General features: G+C 50.3%; 1 protein-coding gene across 7 annotated transcripts in view; it reads right to left on the bottom strand.

The window, feature by feature from the left end:
- The window catches only part of LOC124012699 (type II inositol 3,4-bisphosphate 4-phosphatase-like), a 235042-nt gene that overhangs the window by 67874 nt on the left and 145982 nt on the right, over positions 1-21186 (bottom strand). For all 7 annotated transcript variants that reach the window (XM_046326580.1, XM_046326579.1, XM_046326581.1 and 4 more), the window contains 2 exons: positions 13852-13999; positions 5828-5958 (listed from right to left, as the gene is read on the bottom strand). In XM_046326580.1, the coding sequence (XP_046182536.1) occupies positions 5828-5958; positions 13852-13999 (279 nt within the window). The remainder of the gene's footprint in view (positions 1-5827; positions 5959-13851; positions 14000-21186) is intronic.

Here is a 21186-nt window from a genome sequence, read left to right on the forward strand (position 1 = left end):
ACTCGATATGTGACATTGACTGTCTGTATGATAATGTAAAATATGTCATTCTGTTTCATATAGGGCTGGGAGGTTGGTTTTCCTGGCTACGTTACCTGGCCACATTATAGGCTATTAGGCTCAGAGTTTTTCTTACTCAGGTCTTGTTTCTCGTTCAAGGCAGCAGCTACTCTCCATGGGGTTTATTATCGATCCCCATTAGGCCCTTCCAAGGCAGCAGCTGCTCTTCCTGGGTTTTATAATTAGGTCCTGCTCCCTCCCTGGGATGTATTAGGTCCTGCCAAGGCAGCAGCTACTTTCCTGGGGTTTATTATTGATCCCCATTAGGTCCTGCCAAGGCAACAGCTGCTCCCCTGGGGTTTATTATCGTCCCCATTAGGTCCTGCCAAGGCAACATCTGCGGGGTTTATCCCACATTAGGTCCTGCCAAGGCCAGCTACTCTCCCTGGGGTTTATTATCGATCCATTAGGTCCTGCCAAGGCAACAGCTACTCTCCCTGGGGTTTATTATCGATCCACATTAGGTCCTGCCAAGGCAACAGCTGCCAAGGCTCTCCCTGGGGTTTATTATCGATCCACATTAGGTCCTGCCAAGGCAACAGCTACTCTCCCTGGGGTTTATTATCGATCCACATTAGGTCCTGCCAAGGCAACAGCTACTCTCCCTGGGGTTTATTATCGATCCACATTAGGTCCTGCCAAGGCAACAGCTACTCTCCCTGGGGTTTATTATCGATCCACATTAGGTCCTGCCAAGGCAACAGCTACTCTCCCTGGGGTTTATTATCGATCCACATTAGGTCCTGCCAAGGCTGCTCTTCCTGGGGTTTATTATCAATCCCCAGCCTGCCAAGGCAACAGCTCTCCCTGGGGTTTATTATCGATCCACATTAGGTCCTGCCAAGGCAACAGCTACTCTCCCTGGGGTTTATTATCAATCCCTCTCCCTGGGGTTTTATTATCATTAGGTCCTGCCAAGGCAGCAGCTACTCTCCCTGGGGTTTATTATCGATCCACATTAGGTCCTGCCAAGGCAACAGCTGCTCTTCCTGGGGTTTATTATCGATCCCCATTAGGTCCTGCCAAGGCAGCAGCTACTCTCTGCTTTATTATCTTCCTGGGGTTTATTATCGATCCCCATTAGGTCCTGCTAAGGCAACAGCTACTCTCCCTGGGGTTTATTATCAATCCACATTAGGTCCTGCCAAGGCAGCAGCTACTGTTCCTGGGGTTTATTATCAATCCCCATTAGGCCCTGCCAAGGCAGCAGCTACTGTTCATGGGGTTTATTATCGATCCCCATTAGGTCCTGCCAAGGCATGGGGTTTATTATCGATCCCCATTAGGTCCTGCCAACTGCTCTTCCTGGGGTTTAAGGCCCCATTAGGTCCTGCCAGCTACTGTTCCCTGGGGTTTATTATCGATCCCCATTAGGTCCTGCCAAGGCAACAGCTGCTCTTCCTGGGGTTTATTATCAATCCCATTGGGTCCTGCCAAGGCAGCAGCTACTTCCCTGGGGTTTATTATCTCCCCACCTGTTCTTCCTGGGGTTTATTATCCCCATCCCCATTAGGTCCTGGGGTTTATTATCCCCCATTAGGCAAGCAGCTACTGTTCCTGGGGTTTATTATCGATCCCCATTAGGTCCTGCCTAGGCAACAGCTGCTCTTCCTGGGGTTTATTATCGATCCCCATTAGGTCCTGCCAAGGAAGCAGCTACTGTTCCTGGGGTTTATTATCGATCCCCATTAGGTCCTGCCAAGGAAGCAGCTACTGTTCCTGGGGTTTATTATCGATCCCCATTAGGTCCTGCCAAGGCAGCAGCTACTGTTCCTGGGGTTTATTATCGATCCCCATTAGGTCCTGCCAAGGCAGCAGCTACTGTTCCTGGGGTTTATTATCGATCCCCATTAGGTCCTGCCAAGGTACTGTTCTTTATTATCGCCCCATTAGGTCAGCAACAGCTGCTCTTCCTGGGGTTTATTATCGATCCCCATTAGGTCCTGCCAAGACAGCTAGCTACTGTCCCCATTAGGTCCTGCCAAGGAAGCAGCTGTTCCTGGGGTTTATTATCGATCCCCATTAGGTCCTGCCAAGGCAGCAGCTACTGTTCCTGGGGTTTATTATCGATCCCCATTAGGTCTGTTCTGGGGTTTTATTATCCCCCAAGGCCTGCCAAGGCAGCAGCTACTGTTCCTGGGGTTTATTATCAATCCCCATTAGGTCCTGCCAAGGCAGCAGCTACTGTTCCTGGGGTTTATTATCGATCCCCATTAGGTCCTGCCAAGGCAGCAGCTACTGTTCCTGGGGTTTATTATCGATCCCCATTAGGTCCTGCCATGGCAGCAGCTACTGTTCCTGGGGTTTATTATCGATCCCCATTAGGTCCTGCCAAGGCAGCAGCTGCTCTTCCTGGGGTTTATTATCGATCCACATTAGGTCCTGCCAAGGCAGCAGCTACTGTTCCTGGGGTTTATTATCGATCCCCATTAGGTCCTGCCAAGGCAGCAGCTGCTCTCCCTGGGGTTTATTATCGATCCCCATTAGGTCCTGCCGAGGCAGCAGCTACTCTCCCTGGGGTTTATTATCGATCCCCATTAGGTCCTGCCAAGGCAGCAGCTACTGTTCCTGGGGTTTATTATCGATCCCCATTAGGTCCTGCCAAGGCAGCAGCTGCTCTTCCTGGTTTCCAATCAAATTAAGGCAAACAAATGCAATAAAATAAAACAGTACAATTATTACACCACTACATATCCACATTTGATTTATAATACCACCATACAGTATGTTTGTGAAGAGTCCATGTGCTAGCACTCTTCACAGTCCGTAATGTTCCATAAGGTGTAGTTTTATCAGTTTTTTAAATCAGATTGACTGCTTGCATGAGTTACTTGATGTGGAATAGAGTTCCATGTAGTCATGGCTCTGTGTAGTACTGTGTGTTTTCCAGAGTTTGTTCTGGACTCGGGGACTTTGAAGAGACTCCTGGTAGCATGTCTTGTGGGTTATTTTAATTTTATTTTTACCTTTATTTTACTAGGCAAGTCCGTTAAGAACAAATTCTTATTTTCAATGACGGCCTAGTAACAGTGGGTTAACTTAACTGCCTTTTCAGGGGCAGAACGACGGATTTGCACCTTGTAAGCTCGGTGATTTGAACTTGCAACCTTTCGGTTGCTAGTCCAATGCTCTAACCACTAGGCTACCCTGCCGCCCCGCTACCCTGAATTTGGTATCCCTTCAAACTGCACGCAGAGACATAAAAATGATATCCACATGTTCATCTGACTCTGGGGAAGTAGATACAGGGCTTGATTGCCAAAATCCCAAAGTGTCCCTTTAAATTAGTTGACAATATTAGTGAATAATAAAAGGTTAAATAAAATAAAAATATATAATTTAAATACACTATATTAGGCCCAATCTTTGGAACTTTGTTTTTCCTAAATATGGCTACTCTACTATGATCACTACATCCAGTGGATCTGGATGATACTGCTTTAGAGCAGACTTCTGCATCATTAGAAAAGCTCTGATCAATACATGTGGATTATTTCATTCCTGTGCTGTTTGTAAATACCCATAGTGAACCTTAGTGAACCTTGTTCCTTAGGCTACATACTGTATACTAACATGGGATATTTTTTAGCACTTGTGTGATATGCTTGATTGTTTTTAATCACTTTACTAGGAGGCTTATCAGAGGTAGACATGACAGTGACTTAGGGGTGGATCAGCTTAAAATTGCCAAAAGATAGTTGCCATTCCCCGTAGAAATGTCCGGGAGCTTGCAGGTGCCTTGGTGGAAGAGTGGGGTAAAATCTCACAGCAAGAACTGGCAAATCTGGTGCAGTCCATGAGGAGGAGATGCACTGCAGTACTTAATGCAGCTGGTGGCCACACCAGATACTGACTGTTACTTTTGATTTTGACCCTCCCCCTTTATTCAGGCCACATTCATTTCTGTTGGTCACATGTCTGTGGAACTTGTTCCGTTTCTGTCTCAGTTGTTGAATCTTGTTATGTTCATACAAATACTTACACATGTTAAGTTTGCTGACAATAAACACAGTTGACAGTGAGATGACATTTCTTTTTTTGCTGCGTTTAGTAAAGGTATAAAATATATAGATGAGCAGTGACAGAGCAGCTAAGATGCAATAGATGGTAAAGAATGCTCGCTTCAAGGCAAATAACACTGAGACATGCATGAGAGCACCAGCTGTTCAGGACGACTGTGTGATCACGCTCTCCGCAGCCGATGTGAGTAAGACCTTTAAACAGGTCAACATTCACAAGGCCAGACGGATTACCAGGACGTGTACTGCGATCATATGCTGACCAAGTGGCAAGTGTCTTCACTGACATTTTCAACCTCTCCCTGTCCGAGTCTGTAATACCAACATGTTTTAAGCAGACCATCATAGTCCCTGTGCCCAAGAACACTAAGGTAACCTGCCTAAATGACTACCATCCCGTAGCACTCATGTCTGTAGCCATGAAGTGCTTTGAAAGACTGGTCATGGTTCACATCAACACCATTATCTCAGAAACCCTAGACCCATTCCAATTCCCTAACAGATCCACATATGATGCAATTGACTACAGCTCAGCGTTCAACACCATAGCGCCCTCAATAAGCTAAGGACACTGGGACTAAACACCTCCCTCTGCAACTGGATCCTGGACTTCATGATGGGCCGCCCCCAGGTGGTAAGGGTAGGTAACAACACGTCCGCCACGCTGATCCTCAACATAGGGGCCCCTCAGGGGTGCGTGCTCAGTTCCCTCCTGTACTCCCTGTTCACTCATGACTGCACGGCCAGGCACAACTCTAACACCATCATTCAGTTTGCAGATGACACAACAGTGGTAGGCCTGATCGGCGACAACGAGGAGACAGCTTATAGGGAGGAGGTCAGAGACCTGGCCGGGGGGTGCCAGGACAATAACCTCCCCCTCAACGCGATCAAGACTAAGGAGATGATTGTGGACTACAGGAAAGGAAAGACCGAGCACACCCCCATTCTCATCGACGGGGCTGTAGTGGAGTAGGTTGAGAGCTTCAAGTTCCTTGGTGTCGCCGCTGCTACGCTCTGTTACATGTACATATTACCACAATTACCTCGACTAACCGGTGTCCCCGCACATTGACTCTGTACTGGTACCCACTGTACATAGTCTTGCTATTGTTATTTGACTGCTGCTCTTTAACTACTTGTTACTTTCCTTATTCATATTTTTTTCAACTGCATTGTTGGTTAGGGGCTTGTATGTAAGCATTTCCATGTAAGGTCTCTACACCTGTTGTATTCAGCACGCGACTAATAAACTTGATTTGATGTACATTTGCAGCATCACTACGACAACTCAGCGACACAATGGTAGGAGAGTCAGTGCTTGGGTCATTGATAAGTCATTGCCTCAGACTCCACCTCTTTACCAAGCAATGATAAGTACAAAGGCATCCACTGCATCCCAGTCCACTGGAGACGGAGGAACATGTGTTTGTCTGTGTGACAAGGACGAAACGGGAAACATCGGCAATTACAGAAACGTAGGCAATGTGGTAAACAGAAACAAGAAAAGGCCAAACAAAACCCAAATAAGATGATTCAGCAAGGGTGTTCACAGAGAGGGATTTCAGAAATGCTTGCTTCTTCTCAAGGGTACCTCTACCCTTTTAAGAGGTAGAGAGCATTATAGCATGGTATAGGGCATAAAGCAGTGTGTGTGCATAGTGTAAATATGTGTGTGCATATAGTGACTCTGTGTGTGTCTGTGCGTATACAAGCATGCTTGCCTGTGTGCATGTAGTAAGTCGTACCAGTGATCTTATTCAGCTCAGCCAGGGTCTCCTGGTAGGCAGCTATCACCTGTCCATAACGGCCAATCACCTCCTTCCTCAGGTTGTCCCAGTGGGGAGACAGTTCCCCAAGGTCCCTCAACTCCTGTATCCTGAAATGACAGCGGATCCACAGGGAATGTCAATGAGATGGATCGTTACGGAGTACAAGGAATTTTTCAACCGGACTCTGTCGGCTCAGTTCAATCAAACTCATATCCCACTGACACAGAAAGGGAGAGAGAAAGTAAGGAGAGCGACAGAGTAAGAACAGAGAGAGAGACAGTAAATCAATCAATACTTTTTATTTGTAAAGCCCGGCCGAGCAAGCAGAGACATAAGCAGAAGCACAGTGGCCAGGAAACTAAAATAACTCCGTAGAAGGAAGAAACCTAGAGAGGAACCCGGCTCAGAAGAAGCGCATATCCCTGTTCTGTCTTTACTGGGTAGAGATATACAGGACTGTCACTGAGAGGATGCAGATCATTACAGAATACATGCATTTTGTAAATCAAGACATTCATAAAGATTGCTGTGGCAGGTTCACCACAACCACATACATTATTATCCAGCAAGACTGAACCTATTCTATGACCCCCTGCTCCCAGCATCATCTAATGCTATTGTGCTGGCTCATGGCCAATAGCACGGTTAGATTGCCTCCACTGTGACTAATGCTGTTCATTGTCTTCTGGTTTGAGTCATATGACCCTAACTGTCACAGTGGTGAGTGTATTAACAGACCGATTAACACCTCTCTGATGCATGCAGGAACACACACACACGCACGCACACGCACACGCACGCACACGCACGCGCACGCACACGCACACACACACACGCGCACGCAAGCATACAGACAAGTACCTACACACAAATGCACACACACACACACCATTTACCCCATCCCTGAGCCTCAATGTTTAGTCGATAGACTGATCATTATGAAACAAATCCCACCCTCAGGCTAGAAGCCATTTTGTCCACTTATCCACTCGTTTACCATCATCACCCCTTCTTCTCTTCTCCCAGTCAGAGACATCCGACCACCCAGATCCCATTAACCAAGAATAAACCCCTCTATCTAGCCCTCTTCTCTAGTTTTGTCGAATTCGATCGCCGCGGCAACCGGATTGATCTCGTAGCGAGGCGTGCGTGTGAGGCGTGTAGCCGGAGGGCCAAAATACCCCTACACGTTGCCATTAGGGGCCCGAGGTAAACTGAGGTCATTGCCGAGGAAATAACCACCTGTCGCCGGAGGCGTCCAAGCTGATACCCAGGCCACCGCCTGTGTGTGAGTTTTCCTTAGCCGGCTGGGTCGTTGTTATCATCTGAATGGCTGTGATCAGACGTGATATGAGACACGGTGCCTGTACTATCCACTGTAAAGAAGGTCTTGATCTCAATGATACGTAGGGGGTTTCGGTGGGCTATTTGCTTTAATAGAGATGTGTTATTCGTGACAACGGATCCAATGTTTCTCAGACTACAGACAGTGTGGTGCTGCTAATCAGACTCACTAAAATGTCAATTAGCCACTTTAGGAATATGTTATCAGACTGTTTGATCTATTCTAATTCATTTGCATACGTATCATCTTTCAAAATGTTTGCATGATGTGTATTTTGTGAGAGATTAAGGGACATTTGCAAACATATCAACTCATCTATCACCACCCTCCACCCTCACCAAACCCAATTGACAATGGCACAGAAGTAAACGTAGCCAGATAGATAGTGCCATGGTGCCCAGGTGCAGTTAACATTTCTCCATGACCCCCCTTTCCACCTTAAAGTGCACCCTCTCTCTACGGTAGTAAACAACATGAGTAGCGCTATCCGGGGTCCTTGGGACGTCCCTACCCTAAACCCAAGGATCCTACCCATCCCAAGGATCCCGGGGAGCAAGGACCTACTTTATATAGGCGCTATGGCAGACCTAGTGGTGGAACACATTGCTCTGTGACCAAGACGCTGTTCGGCTATGCTCCACAGGTGAGTTGTGGGTAACGGCCATAGGGAGCATTGATTCAACATCATGGGAGAGAGTTAAAGGGATAGTTCCATGATTATTATATATTTATATATTTGTTCCCTCATTAGCATTTCTTGACAGTGGCTAGCTCAACAAAACCAGCGTGGATTGCAGTGCTTGTCCATAGACTGATTTCAAGTAACAAAACAAATATCTAAAAACATGTAAAATAGAGTAACTACCCCATTAATATTGATTACCATAAGTAACAGAGACTTATCTAGCCGAACCAAGTGGGCTTCCGACTTTTCGCTTTCCAGAATATTCCGTAAAAAGGGAACTTCAGTATCTCATGCCGGTGTCTCATTACGAGCTAAGATCAGCCACCCTTAATTGTGTGGAGATTTCCTCAGAGAACAATGATGAGTTCCCATGTAAAGTTCCTTCCCGTGTAGCCTTAACACTTTCAACCAGAAGATTAGCATCTTTTTAAATTAGTCAGCGCACAAAAGGCACCCGATTTCTTTTAAAACAGAACAAAAATATTCTCCAGTATCAGTTTGGGGTAGAAGAGGGAGAAAAAAAGGATTATTTCTCTTTGTTCTGTATGGTAATCCGACACCACTGCCGACAGAGATAATGATATTGGCCCTCTCGCAGAGTAGGAGATGGGGACGTTCAGATAGGTGTCGTTTCGTGGGGGTTGGCGTAGTGAGGTTTAAAGTAGACCCACTTCATGAGGCCTCGATGCTCCAATCAAACATATTGTTCTAACCCAGCCATCCACTGGGATTTGGAGAGGGCTCTAATGCTCATGAGAGAATGCAGTGTGTGTGTGTGTGTGTGTGTGTGTGTGTGTGTGTGTGTGTGTGTGTGTGTGTGTGTGTGTGTGTGTGTGTGTGTGTGTGTGTGTGTGTGTGCGTGCGTGCGTGCGTGCGTGCGTGCGTGCGTGCGTGCGTGCGTGCGTGCGTGCGTGCGTGCGTGCGTGTGTGTGTGTGTGTGTGGGAGATGCTCTCTCTGTGATGCTGTCTGATTCCAGCGCTATAGCCACTTTGCTTTGTCAAACACCATTCCCATGCTCTTCAGCAGATTGCAACCATTCAGTGTAATCCATATTCTTCTGTCTAAACCACTGTTATTTGTGTATCAAGAGGCGTCAGCCCCAGCCCAGACGGGTTATTTTGATGCTGGGCAGACAGCGGTGGTTGGGGGTCAGTGGGTGAACAACAGTGTGTGTGCCGGGGGGTAGGGGGAGACTGAGTCACAAGCCTTAAGAGGGACAATGAATAGGGAAGATGAAGGAGGGAGGGAGATGTGGTAGAAAGCTATAGATAGTACACTGCATAATGAAACTCTGACCTTGCGGGGGCAGAGAAACTGCGTTACGCCAGTGAGATAGAGAGAGGGGAAGAGAGAGATAGACGGGGGGTGACAATGAATCACAGGCCTTAAGAGGGACACTGAGTAGGGAAAATGAAGGAGAGCGAGAAAGAGTAAGAGAGACAAATGCAGAGAAGATTGACATGAGCAAGACACTGAGACTTGAAGAACAAGACACAGTAGGGAATGAGGGCAAAAGAAGACAGAGGCCTCAGACAGACAAGCAGAAGAAAGAAAAGGAGAGATAGACAGAGAGAGAGAGAGAGAGAGAGAGAGACAGAGAGAGACAGAGAGAGAGAGAGACAGAGAGAGAGAGAGAGAGAGAGAGAGAGAGAGAGAGAGAGAGAGAGAGAGAGAGAGAGAGAGAGAGAGAGAGAGAGAGAGAGAGAGAGAGAGAGAGAGAGAGAGAGAGAGAGAGAGAGAGAGAGAGAGAGAGAGAGAGAGAGAGAGAGAGAGAGAGAGAGAGAGAGAGAGAGAGAGAGAGAGAGACAGAGAGAGAGAGAGAGAGAGAGAGAGAGAGAGAGAGAGAGAGAGAGAGAGAGAGAGAGAGAGAGAGAGAGACAGAGAGACAGAGAGAGAGAGAGAGAGAGAGAGAGAGAGAGAGAGAGAAGAGAGAGAGAGAAAGAGAGAGAGAGAGAGAGAGATGTTATGTTCAAACTGACTTGGACAGATGAGGGGTACAGAATACATTTTCCAAAGAGCAAAGACCTGTCATGTGAGGGACTTTATTTCATGCTGTGTTATAGTGGCCTGTTCAATTTAATCACCAAGAGCTTTGGGCCTGGGGTCAATATAACCTGCGTGAGACGACTCACAAACAGAAGCCTCCTTCTTTACAACCCAACCTGCCTCCTTTACTGTAGACGGCCAAGTACATAGAGAACTATAGCCTACTGATTTCCATATACTGTGCTTTACTGAAATGTAGTGTAGAGAGGCCGTAGTATCAACCACCAACCAAAGGCAGACCGCTGTGATGCTATTTAGTTCACAGGAGCAGAAGATGATCAGCTCACTTCCTCCTTGTTGAATGGGGAAGGAGTGTAGGCGTAGCTCGGAATTCATGAAACTATCAGATCAATTCATTAAAGTAAAGGATAAATATTATTTAACGCCCACACACACATCCATAATTGGGACACTCACACACATAGTCACTCACACACAAAGAGCCACACAAGAGCTATACACCCACACACAAGGACAAAGATTAAACAGGCCTGTTGATCAGGTTGGAACATGGCTTTCAACATCAAAGGGAACGAGGGATGAAGAGAGGAGAAATAGAGATGCCACTATTAGCATAAAGTGATGCCGGGGAAGGAGACTATGCCACTTCACAGTGTGTGTGTGTGTGTGTGTGTGTGTGTGTGTGTGTGTGTGTGTGTGTGTGTGTGTGTGTGTGTGTGTGTGTGTGTGTGTGTGTGTGTGTGTGTGTGTGTGTGTGTGTGTGTGTGTGTGTGTGTGTGTGTGTGTGTGTATGTCACTTCACAGCCTTAAAAGGCGTATCTTAATCATTAAAAGGGTAAAGCCTGATTGAGTTTTTACACAGAACTAAGAGGTAGCTAGAACGCCTGAAATCGTTTAAAGAGGATTACAAACAAGCTCTTAAACTCCCTATCTACCTGGTAGTGAATAATAGATATACATTGATGTGTGTGGGTAAACAAACTCAATAACGTACTTGTGTTTTTGAGCATGTGTCATACACACCCATTGTATAGTGGCAGAGCGAGATCGTTTTCTGAAGTCCTTAATTGCTATATCCATCATTTACAAATGAATGATATGTTCCCATTGATTCCTGAACAAGAGAACATCTAAATGCCTCATGAGCTTAGTTCAACTGTCATACACCATCAGAACCCAGAATATAAGCTTGTTTTACTCCAATGTTAGTAAACAATGTAAATGTAAACAAACGCTGTACAGCCTCAAAACACTATCATTTTTATGGTCAGTCCTTGCCTCCAAAATATGGAGGGTCAGTCCTTGCATCCATAGCTATGAATTTAAGAGTCGTTACATTTCTCCATCCCGTAGCTATTTACCTAAACAGAGGTGGGGTGACGGCTTTGTTATACTTTCAATGAAGGACTCTAGCTTTAAAGTATTGTTCTACTCAGACTGCAAGTATGAAGAGAGGTTAGAGTCTAGAGGCAATAGACCAGATAATAACAAGGCTTAAATAATAGCTTTTAATGGCGGGAACTTGAGGGAAACCTTGGTCTGAGAACGTTCTAATCTAGAACTTGAGAGAAACCATGGTCTGAGAATGTTCTAATCTAGAACTTGAGGGAAACCTTGGTCTGAGAATGTTCTAATCTAGAATTTGAGGGAAACCTTGGTCTGAGAATGTTCTAATCTAGAACTTGAGGGAAACCTTGGTCTGAGAACATTCTAATCTAGAACTTGAGAGAAACCATGGTCTGAGAATGTTCTAATCTAGAACTTGAGGGAAACCTTGGTCTGAGAATGTTCTAATCTAGAATTTGAGGGAAACCTTGGTCTGAGAATGTTCTAATCTAGAACTTGAGGGAAACCTTGGTCTGAGAATGTTCTGATCTAGAACTTGAGGGAAACCTTGGTCTGAGAATGTTCTAATCTAGAACTTGAGGGAAACCTTGGTCTGAGAATGTTCTAATCTAGAACTTGAGGGAAACCTTGGTCTGAGAATGTTCTAATCTAGAATTTGAGGGAAACTTTGGTCTGAGAATGTTCTAATCTAGAATTTGAGGGAAACCTTGGTCTGAGAATGTTCTAATCTAGAACTTGAGAGAAACCTTGGTCTGAGAATGTTCTAATCTAGTTTAATGATTTGGGATTCCAAACTAGTGGGCCGATCGGGACACTCCATCTTTTCCAAATGGAAGCCTATCCTTTAAAGTGCACTACTTTTGACCAGGGCTCGTAGGGCACTATGAAGGGAATAGGGAGACATTTGGGATACTGCCGCTGACCATGAGATCGACCGCTTGGGACTATATGATGGGCGGGGGATTATGAGCGATTGCTAGGGGACGGCGTGCGTGTTGAGGAACGATCTGTCCTGACAGACGCTCATAGAGCCCATGAGGGAAGAGAACACTGAGATCCTCTTACCCATCACAGTGGCTTCTCTCTTATAAACTGATTAGGATAATCTATTCACTGGCAGGATCTTAACCTTTCCTTTATTGAGTACAATGGCAAGCCTGGACCTGCCAAGGAAGGGATAACTGACGGTTAATGAGGGTTAACTGTGGTTAAAGAGGGTTAACTGTGGTTAAAGAGGGTTAACTGACGGTTAATGAGGGTTAACTGTGGTTAAAGAGGGTTAACTGTGGTTAAAGAGGGTTAACTGTGGTTAAAGAGGGTTAACTGTGGTTAATGAGGGTTAACCGTGGTTAATGAGGGTTAACCGTGGTTAATGAGGGTTAACCGTGGTTAATGAGGGTTAAGTGTGGTTAAAGAGGGTTAACTGTGGTTAATGAGAGTTAACTGTGGTTAATGAGAGTTAACTGTGGTTAATGAGGGTTAACTGTGGTTAATGAGGGTTAACTGTGGTTAATGAGGGTTAACTGTGGTTAATGAGGGTTAACTGACGGTTAATGAGGGTTAACTGACGGTTTATGAGGGTCAACTGACGGTTAATGAGGGTTAACTGTGGTTAAAGAAGGGACATTAAACTCCCAAATCTAATTTTGTCAGATGTTTCCAGATGTCAAAATCATCAGACTACTATTGAGGTATGAAAACATCTGACAAACTTGAATGTCTGTTGAGTATAATGTCCCATTAACACTGCACTAGGAACATTCTGGGGGATTCAAACGTCATCTGGAATAATTTTTGTTACAATACACATCCCTTTTTCCTCATCATCTTGTGGCCATGTTGACCACTAATTAGCTAACAAGATCAAGAGCAGAGTCAATTAGCGACACAGTACCTTAATCTTCCTCAAAGCCACTCTCAGCTCGATAAAGCTCCAGGACTTTGGTTCAGAACAACGCATTGTTGGGGGGAGTTGGTGTGTGTGTATCTCTCTCTCTCTCTCTCTCTCTCTCTCTCTCTCTCTCTCTCTCTCTCTCTCTCTCTCTCTCTCTCTCTCTCTCTCTCTCTCTCTCTCTCTCTCTCTCTCTCTCTCTCTCTCTCTCTCTCTCTCTCTCTCTCTCTCTCTCTCTCTTTCTGTGTGTCCCTCTCTGCATGTGTGTGTGTGCGTGCGTGTGCAAACGTCTGTGTGCCTGTATGCAAGTGTACATGTGTGTGTGTGTGTTGCTGGTTGACTAGTATGCATGTGTACAACAATCTCCTTTTGAAGTGTTAAACATACCTGAATAATTCAATCCTCTCTAAGTATAGCTCTTAAACAACCATCTCTGAAATTGGCCTGTTAATGTAGGCAGGCCCAGACCTATAGTCTCCCTATTCAAATGAATGCAATGTACCTCCTAGTGGTTAGATTTAGGCTTAGAGTAAGGCTGTTACAGGTCTGTGCTCTCCCTATGCACTGATTCGATGTCAGTGTTGATGTCTACCTCCAGTGGTTAAATTTGGCCTTACCTGATCCTCAGCTGCAGTTTACCTTCGCACAAATCACTGTGCTTATAAAGACAAGTCATTATCCCATATGTAATACTGATCCAGGGTCAGGTTTTGCTTTTGCTTACCTCCCCATGTCTTCCTGGATGTAGAGGTGGAGGAGCTGTCTGGGGATGCTGAAGGACAGAGTACACTCCTCCATCTGCTCTCTCACCAGCATCCATTTACTATCCACCGTCTGGAACTTGTAGACCTTACAAACCGGGTTCTTAAAGACTGGGAGAGGGAGAGGGAGGGAGAAAGAGAGAGAGGGAGGGAGGAGGGTAGAAAGAGGGAGAGAGAGTGAGAGAGAGAAAGATATGGGAGGGACAGAGGGTGAGAGGGCGTTGGGCGAAGGGAGAGGAAGAGGAAGGGAGAGGTGGTAAAGGGGGGGATAAAGATGGAGAGAGGTAGAAGGAGGAGAGAGAAACCGAGACATACAGTATCAACCATCACGATATACTGAAAATGATCACATACACCTTCAAAGACAAATAAGTTTCACAAACATCAACCAGACGATGTGGTTTGGTTCTAAACAAACTTTGATACCGAGGAAAAATCCAAAGACAAAACTCAAACCCTTCAAAAAACGTATTTTCATGTGGCATGTGCTGCAAATGAAATCCCATAATCAATAACAGTGTCTGCGATAGATAAGGTTGCTGCTTGCCTCATCTTCCAAGAGCCGCATCTCTCTCTCTCTCTCTCTCTCTCTCTCTCTCTCTCTATCGCTCTTTCTCCATCTCTCTCTCCAAGACTTAGAAAATGAAGAATATAAGAGATCTCAGGTCAGCCCATTAAATTATTATTTCATTATTAAACAATTCCTTCATTGGATTTGATTCCCATTTGAATGATTTGTTTTTGATAGAGCTGCGAAGGAAAGGGAAGATGGTTGACTCCCCAAACTTTGCCTCACCATCTTCTCCTATTAAACCCCATTCAAAATCAACCCTTCCACTCCTCTTCCTTTTTCTTCCTAGAGTGGCTATTAGCAGCAATCACGCGGCAACCAAAAAACAGCATTAATACTCTTATCAGTGTGCTGGCAGTCACTGGGCGAGAAAGCCGGAAAAAGCCGTACGCCTCAAACAGCTATTTTCTTAGAGGCCACGCTAGCATTCTGGAAGGAAGTCACTCAATAGTAATAAGCTGTAGCGCTCCGATAGTAGTAGAAGAGACTTCACCATTGAAGACGGAGGCTTCAAGATGTGTAATGCTTCCAAAAAAGCTACACGGCACCGAGGGTTGGGAATCACAAGTGTGACCCAAGCACTTATTCCTCCCTTTAAAATAAAATCACTTCCCCTCTTCCTTGTGAAGCTGCAACCAACCAACTAACAGTGGTAATGTCAGTCCAACTCCTGGAGAAGAGGAGAGAGGAGAGGAAGGGGAGGAGGAGAGGAGGAGAGAGGAAGGGGAGGAGGAGAGGAGGAGAGAGGAGGGGAGAGGAAGGGGAGGAGGAGAGGAAGGGGAGGAGGAGAGGAGGAGAGGAGGGGAGAGGAGGGGAGAGGAAGGGGAGGAGAGGAGGAGAGGAGGAGAGAGGAGGGGAGAGGAAGTGGAGGAGGAGAGGAGGAGAGGGGAGGAAGGGGAGGAGAGGAGGAGAGGAGGAGAGAGGAGGGGAGAGGAAGGGGAGGAGGAGAGGAGAGGAGGAGAGAGGAGAGGAGAGGAAGGGGAGGAGAGGAGGAGAGGAGGAGAGAGGAGGGGAGAGGAAGGGGAGGAGGAGAGGAGGAGAGGGGAGGGGAGAGGAAGGGGAGGAGGAGAGGAGGAGAGGAGGGGAGAGGAGGAGGAGAGGAGAGGAGGAGAGGAGGGAGAGGGAGGGAGAGGAGGAGAGGGAGGGAGGGGAGGGAGGGGAGGAGGAGGAGAGGAGAGGAGGGGAGAGGAGGGGAGAGGAAGGGGAGGAGAGGGAGGAGAGGAGGGAGAGGAGGGGAGAGGAAGGGGAGGAGAGGAGAGAGGAGAGGAGAGGAAGGGGAGGAGGAGAGGAGGAGAGGGGAGGGGAGAGGAAGGGAGGAGAGGAGGAGAGGAGGAGAGAGGAGGGGAGAGGAAGGGGAGGAGGAGAGGAGGAGAGGGAGGGGAGAGGAAGGGGAGGAGGAGAGGAGGAGAGGAGGGGAGAGGAGGGGAGAGGAAGGGGAGGAGAGGAGGAGAGGAGGAGAGAGGGAGGGGAGAGGAAGGGGAGGAGGAGGAGAGGAGGAGAGGGGAGGAAGGGGAGGAGAGGAGGAGAGGAGGAGGAGAGAGGAGGGGAGAGGAAGGGGAGGAGGAGAGGAGAGGAGGAGAGAGGAGAGGAGAGGAAGGGGAGGAGAGGAGGAGAGGAGGAGAGAGGAGGGGAGAGGAAGGGGAGGAGGAGAGGAGGAGAGGGGAGGGGAGAGGAAGGGGAGGAGGAGAGGAGGGGAGAGGAGGGGAGAGGAAGGGGAGGAGAGGAGGAGAGGAGGGGAGAGGAGGAGAGGGGAGGGAGAGGAAGGGGAGGAGGAGAGGAGGAGAGGAGGGGAGGAGGAGGAGAGGGAAGGGGAGGAGAGGAGGAGAGGAGGGGAGAGGAGGGGAGAGGAAGGGGAGGAGAGAGGAGAGGAGGAGGGGGAGGGAGAGGAGAGGAGAGGAAGGGGAGGAGGAGAGGAGGAGAGAGGAGGGGAGAGGAAGGGGAGGAGGAGAGGAGGAGAGGGGAGGGAGAGGAAGGGGAGGAGGAGAGGAGGAGAGGAGGGGAGAGGAGGGGAGAGGAGGGGGAGGAGAGGAGGAGAGGAGGGGAGAGGAGGGAGAGGGGAGGGGAGAGGAAGGGGAGGAGGAGAGGAGGAGAGAGGAGGAGGAGAGGAGAGGAAGGGGAGGAGGAGAGGAGGAGAGAGGAGGGGAGAGGAAGGGGAGGAGGAGAGGAGGAGAGGGGGAGGGAGAGGAAGGGGAGGAGGAGAGGAGGAGAGAGGAGGGGAGAGGAGGGGAGAGGAAGGGGAGGAGAGGAGGAGAGGAGGGGAGAGGAGGGGAGAGGAAGGGGAGGAGGAGAGGAGGAGAGGAGGGGAGAGGAGGGGAGAGGAAGGGGAGGAGAGGAGGAGGGAGGGGAGAGGAGGGAGAGGAAGGGGAGGAGAGGAGAGAGGAGAGGAGAGGAGAGGAAGGGGAGGAGGAGAGGAGAGAGGAGAGGAAGGGGAGGAGGAGAGGGAGGAGAGGGGAGGGGAGAGGAAGGGGAGGAGGAGAGGAGGAGAGGAGGAGGGAGGGGAGAGGAGGGGAGGAGAGAGGAGAGGAGGAGAGGGGAGGGGAGAGGAAGGGGAGGAGGAGAGGAGGAGAGGAGGGGAGAGGAGGGAGAGGAGGGGAGGAGGGAGGAGAGGAGGGGAGAGGAGGGGAGAGGAAGGGGAGGAGAGGAGAGAGGAGAGGAGAGGGAGGAAGGGGAGGAGGAGAGGAGGAGAGGGGGAGGGGGAGAGGAAGGGGAGGAGGAGAGGAGGAGAGGAGGGGAGGAGAGGAGAGGGAGGGGAGGGGAGAGGAGGAGAGGAGAGGAGGAGGAGAGGAGGGGAGAGGAGGGGAGGAGAGGAGGAGAGGAGGAGAGGGGAGGGGAGAGGAAGGGGAGGAGGAGAGGAGGAGAGGAGGGGAGAGGAGGGGAGAGGAAGGGGAGGAGAGGAGGAGAGGAGGGGAGAGGAGGGGAGAGGAAGGGGAGGAGAGGAGAGAGGAGAGGAGAGGAGGAGGAGAGGAGGAGAGGGAGGGGAGAGGAAGGGGAGGAGGAGAGGAGGAGAGGAGGGGAGAGGAGGGGAGAGGAAGGGGAGGAGAGGAGGAGAGGAGGGGAGAGGAGGGGAGAGGAAGGGGAGGAGAGGAGGAGAGGAGGGGAGAGGAGGGGAGGAGAGAGGAGGGGAGAGGAAGGGGAGGAGGAGAGGAGGAGAGGAGGGGAGAGGAGGGGAGGAGAGGGAGGGGAGAGGAAGGGGAGGAGAGGAGAGAGGAGGGGAGAAGAGGAGAGAGGGAGGAGAGGAAGGGGAGGAGGAGAGGAGGAGAGAGGAGGGAGAGGAAGGGGAGGAGGAGAGGAGGAGAGGAGGGGAGAGGAGGGGAGAGGAAGGGGAGGAGAGGAGGAGAGGAGGAGAGAGGAGGGGAGAGGAAGGGGAGAGGAAGGGAGGAGAGGAGGAGAGAGGAGGGAGAGGGAAGGGGAGGAGAGGAGGAGAGAAGAGGAAGGGGAGGAGAAGAGGAGAGAGGGAGAGGAAGGGGAGGAGAGGAGGAGAGAGGAGAGGGAGGAGGAGAGAGGAGGGGAGAGGAAGGGGAGGAGAAGAGGAGAGAGGAGAGGAGAGGAAGGGGAGGAGAGGAGGAGAGAGGAGAGGAAGGGGAGGAGAGGAGGAGAGGAGGAGAGAGGAGAGGAAGGGGAGGAGATGAGGAGAGGAGGGGAGAGGAGGAGGAGGGAGGGGAGAGGAAGGGGAGGAGAGGAGGAGAGGAGGGGAGAGAGGAGAGGAGGGGAGAGGAGAGAAAGGGGAGGAGAGGAGGGGAGAGGATGGGAGAGGAAGGGGAGGAGGAGAGGAGGGGAGAGGAAGGGGAGGAGAAGAGGAGAGAGAAGAGAAGAGGAAGGGGAGGAGAGGAGGAGAGAGGAGAGGAGAGGAAGGGGAGGAGAGGAGGAGAGAGGAGGGGAGAGGAAGGGGAGGTGAAGAGAAGAGAGGAGAGGAGAGGAAGGGGAGGAGAGGAGGAGAGAGGAGAGGGGAGGAGAGGAGGAGAGGAGGGGAGAGGAGGGGAGAGGAAGGGGAGGAGAGGAGGAGAGGAGGGGAGAGGAGGGGAGAGGAAGGGGAGGAGAGGAGGAGAGGAGGGGAGAAGAGGAGAGGAGGGGAGAGGAAGGGGAGGAGAGGAGGAGAGGAGGGAGAGGGAGGAGAGGAGGGGAGAGGAAGGAGAGGAGAGGAGGAGAGGAGGGGAGAGGAGAGGAAGGGGAGGAGAGGGGGAGAGGAGGGGAGAGGATGGGAGAGGAAGGGGAGGAGGAGAGAGGAGGGGAGAGGAAGGGGAGGAGAAGAGGAGAGAGGAGAGGAGAGGAGGAGAGAGGAGAGGAGAGGAAGGGGGAGGAGAGGAGGAGAGAGGGAGGGGAGAGGAAGGGGAGGAGAAGAGGAAAGAGGAGAGGAGAGGAAGGGGAGGAGAGGAGGAGAGAGGAGAGGAGAGGAAGGGGAGGAGAGGAGGTAGAAGGGGAGAGGTGGGAGAGGAGGAGAGGAGGGAGAGGAAGGGGAGGAGAGGAGGAGAGGAGGGGAGAGGAAGGGGAGGAGAGGACGAGAGAGGAGGGGAGAGGGAGGGGAGGAGAAGAGGAGAGAGGAGAGGAGAGGAGAGGGAAGGGGAGGAGAGGAGGAGAGAGGAGAGGAAGGGGAGGAGAGGAGGAGAGGAGGGGAGAGGAGGAGAGAGGAAGGGGAGGAGATGAGGAGAGGAGGGGAGAGGAGGAGAGGAGGGGAGAGGAGAGGAAGGGGAGGAGAGGAAGAGAGGAGGGGAGAGGATGGGAGAGGATGGGGAAGAGGAGAGGAGGAGAGGAGGGGAGAGGGAAGGGGAGGAGAGGAGGGGAGAGGAGGTGGAGGAGAGGAGGGGAGAGGAAGGGGAGGAGAGGAGGAGAGGAGGGGAGAGGAGGGGAGAGGAGGGGAGGAGGAGGAGGAGAGGGAGGGAGAGGAAGGGGAGGAGAGGAGGGGAGAGGAGGTGGAGGAGAGGAGGGGAGAGGAAGGGGAGGAGAGGAGTAGAGGAGGGGAGGCAGAGGAGAGGAGGGGAGAGGAGAGGAAGTCAGAGGAGGAGAGGAGCGGAGGAGAGGAGGAGAGGAGAGGAAGGGGAGGAGAGGAGGAGAGGAAGTCGGAGGAGGGGAGGAGAGGAGAGGAGGAGAGGAGATGCTCCATTACCATATGCACCCATTTGCCATCCATTTACTTTCAATTCAGAGACTCGCCCTCTCTCTGTCATCCCTTTTCAATGTCAGGGCATTATTCTGAGCACTTTGTCCTGGGTATTCCGGGTGGGATGGGAGAGGAAGGGGAGGAGGAGAGAGGAGGGGAGAGGAAGGGGAGGAGAAGAGGAGAGAGGAGAGGAGAGGAGGAGAGAGGAGAGGAGAGGAAGGGGAGGAGAGGAGGAGAGAGGAGGGGAGAGGAAGGGGAGGAGAAGAGGAAAGAGGAGAGGAGAGGAGGAGAGAGGAGAGGAGAGGAAGGGGAGGAGAGGAGGAGAGAAGGGGAGAGGTGGGAGAGGAGGAGAGGAGGGAGAGGAAGGGGAGGAGAGGAGGAGAGGAGGGGAGAGGAAGGGGAGGAGAGGACGAGAGAGGAGGGGAGAGGGAGGGGAGGAGAAGAGGAGAGAGGAGAGGAGAGGAAGGGGAGGAGAGGAGGAGAGAGAGGAGAGGAAGGGGAGGAGAGGAGGAGAGGAGGGAGAGGAGGAGAGAGGAAGGGGAGGAGATGAGGAGAGGAGGGGAGAGGAGGAGAGGAGGGGAGAGGAGAGGAAGGGGAGGAGAGGAAGAGAGGAGGGGAGAGGATGGGAGAGGATGGGGAGGAGGAGAGGAGGAGAGGAGGGGAGAGGAAGGGGAGGAGAGGAGGGGAGAGGAGGTGGAGGAGAGGAGGGGAGAGGAAGGGGAGGAGAGGAGGAGAGGAGGGGAGAGGAAGGGGAGGAGAGGAGGAGAGGAGGGGAGAGGAAGGGGAGGAGAGGAGGGGAGAGGAGGTGGAGGAGAGGAGGGGAGAGGAAGGGGAGGAGAGGAGTAGAGGAGGGGAGGCAGAGGAGAGGAGGGGAGAGGAGAGGAAGTCAGAGGAGGAGAGGAGCGGAGGAGAGGAGGAGAGGAGAGGAAGGGGAGGAGAGGAGGAGAGGAAGTCGGAGGAGGGGAGGAGAGGAGAGGAGGAGAGGAGATGCTCCATTACCATATGCACCCATTTGCCATCCATTTACTTTCAATTCAGAGACTCGCCCTCTCTCTGTCATCCCTTTTCAATGTCAGGGCCTTATTCTGAGCACTTTGTCCTGGGTATTCCGGGTGCCCATGTCCCACACAGAAGGCAACAGAGCGTTGGAGAGTGTAGTGACAACCTTGTGATGTTCTGGCACAACGAGGGGTGGTGTGGCAGTGGAGAGACCTTCTAATTGGCGGATAATGTGTCAGAGGTGACTTTTACTAGAGGCTCTGAGGTGGGAAGTAATGTGGTGTTCAGTTCAGTGTCAAGGACAGTCAGAGAGGTAGGAATCAGGCCCCTGGAAGGTTGGCTAGGACAGACTAGAGCCAAGCCCATCACCATAGTTACTGGAACTAGGCTAGAAAGGACCATGTGAAAAAGATGATATCTGATCTGGTAGAGTATGGCTGAGGGCGGCAATCAACACAATAGTGTGAAAAGTGAAAAATAAGAAAGGGTTAAACTCCCCCACCAGTAGAAATCGACTAAGCTGGCTAAGGTTAGCTTAGCATGCTAGCTAATTAATGATCTTGGATTATTAAATGACACTGTTGCTGCTGCTGTGTGGAGAGGGACAGGATTCTAGAGGGCATTTCAAAGAGT

The sequence above is a fragment of the Oncorhynchus gorbuscha genome, linkage group LG24 (assembly GCF_021184085.1).
Source record: "Oncorhynchus gorbuscha isolate QuinsamMale2020 ecotype Even-year linkage group LG24, OgorEven_v1.0, whole genome shotgun sequence".
NCBI classification, from domain to species: Eukaryota; Metazoa; Chordata; class Actinopteri; order Salmoniformes; family Salmonidae; genus Oncorhynchus; species Oncorhynchus gorbuscha.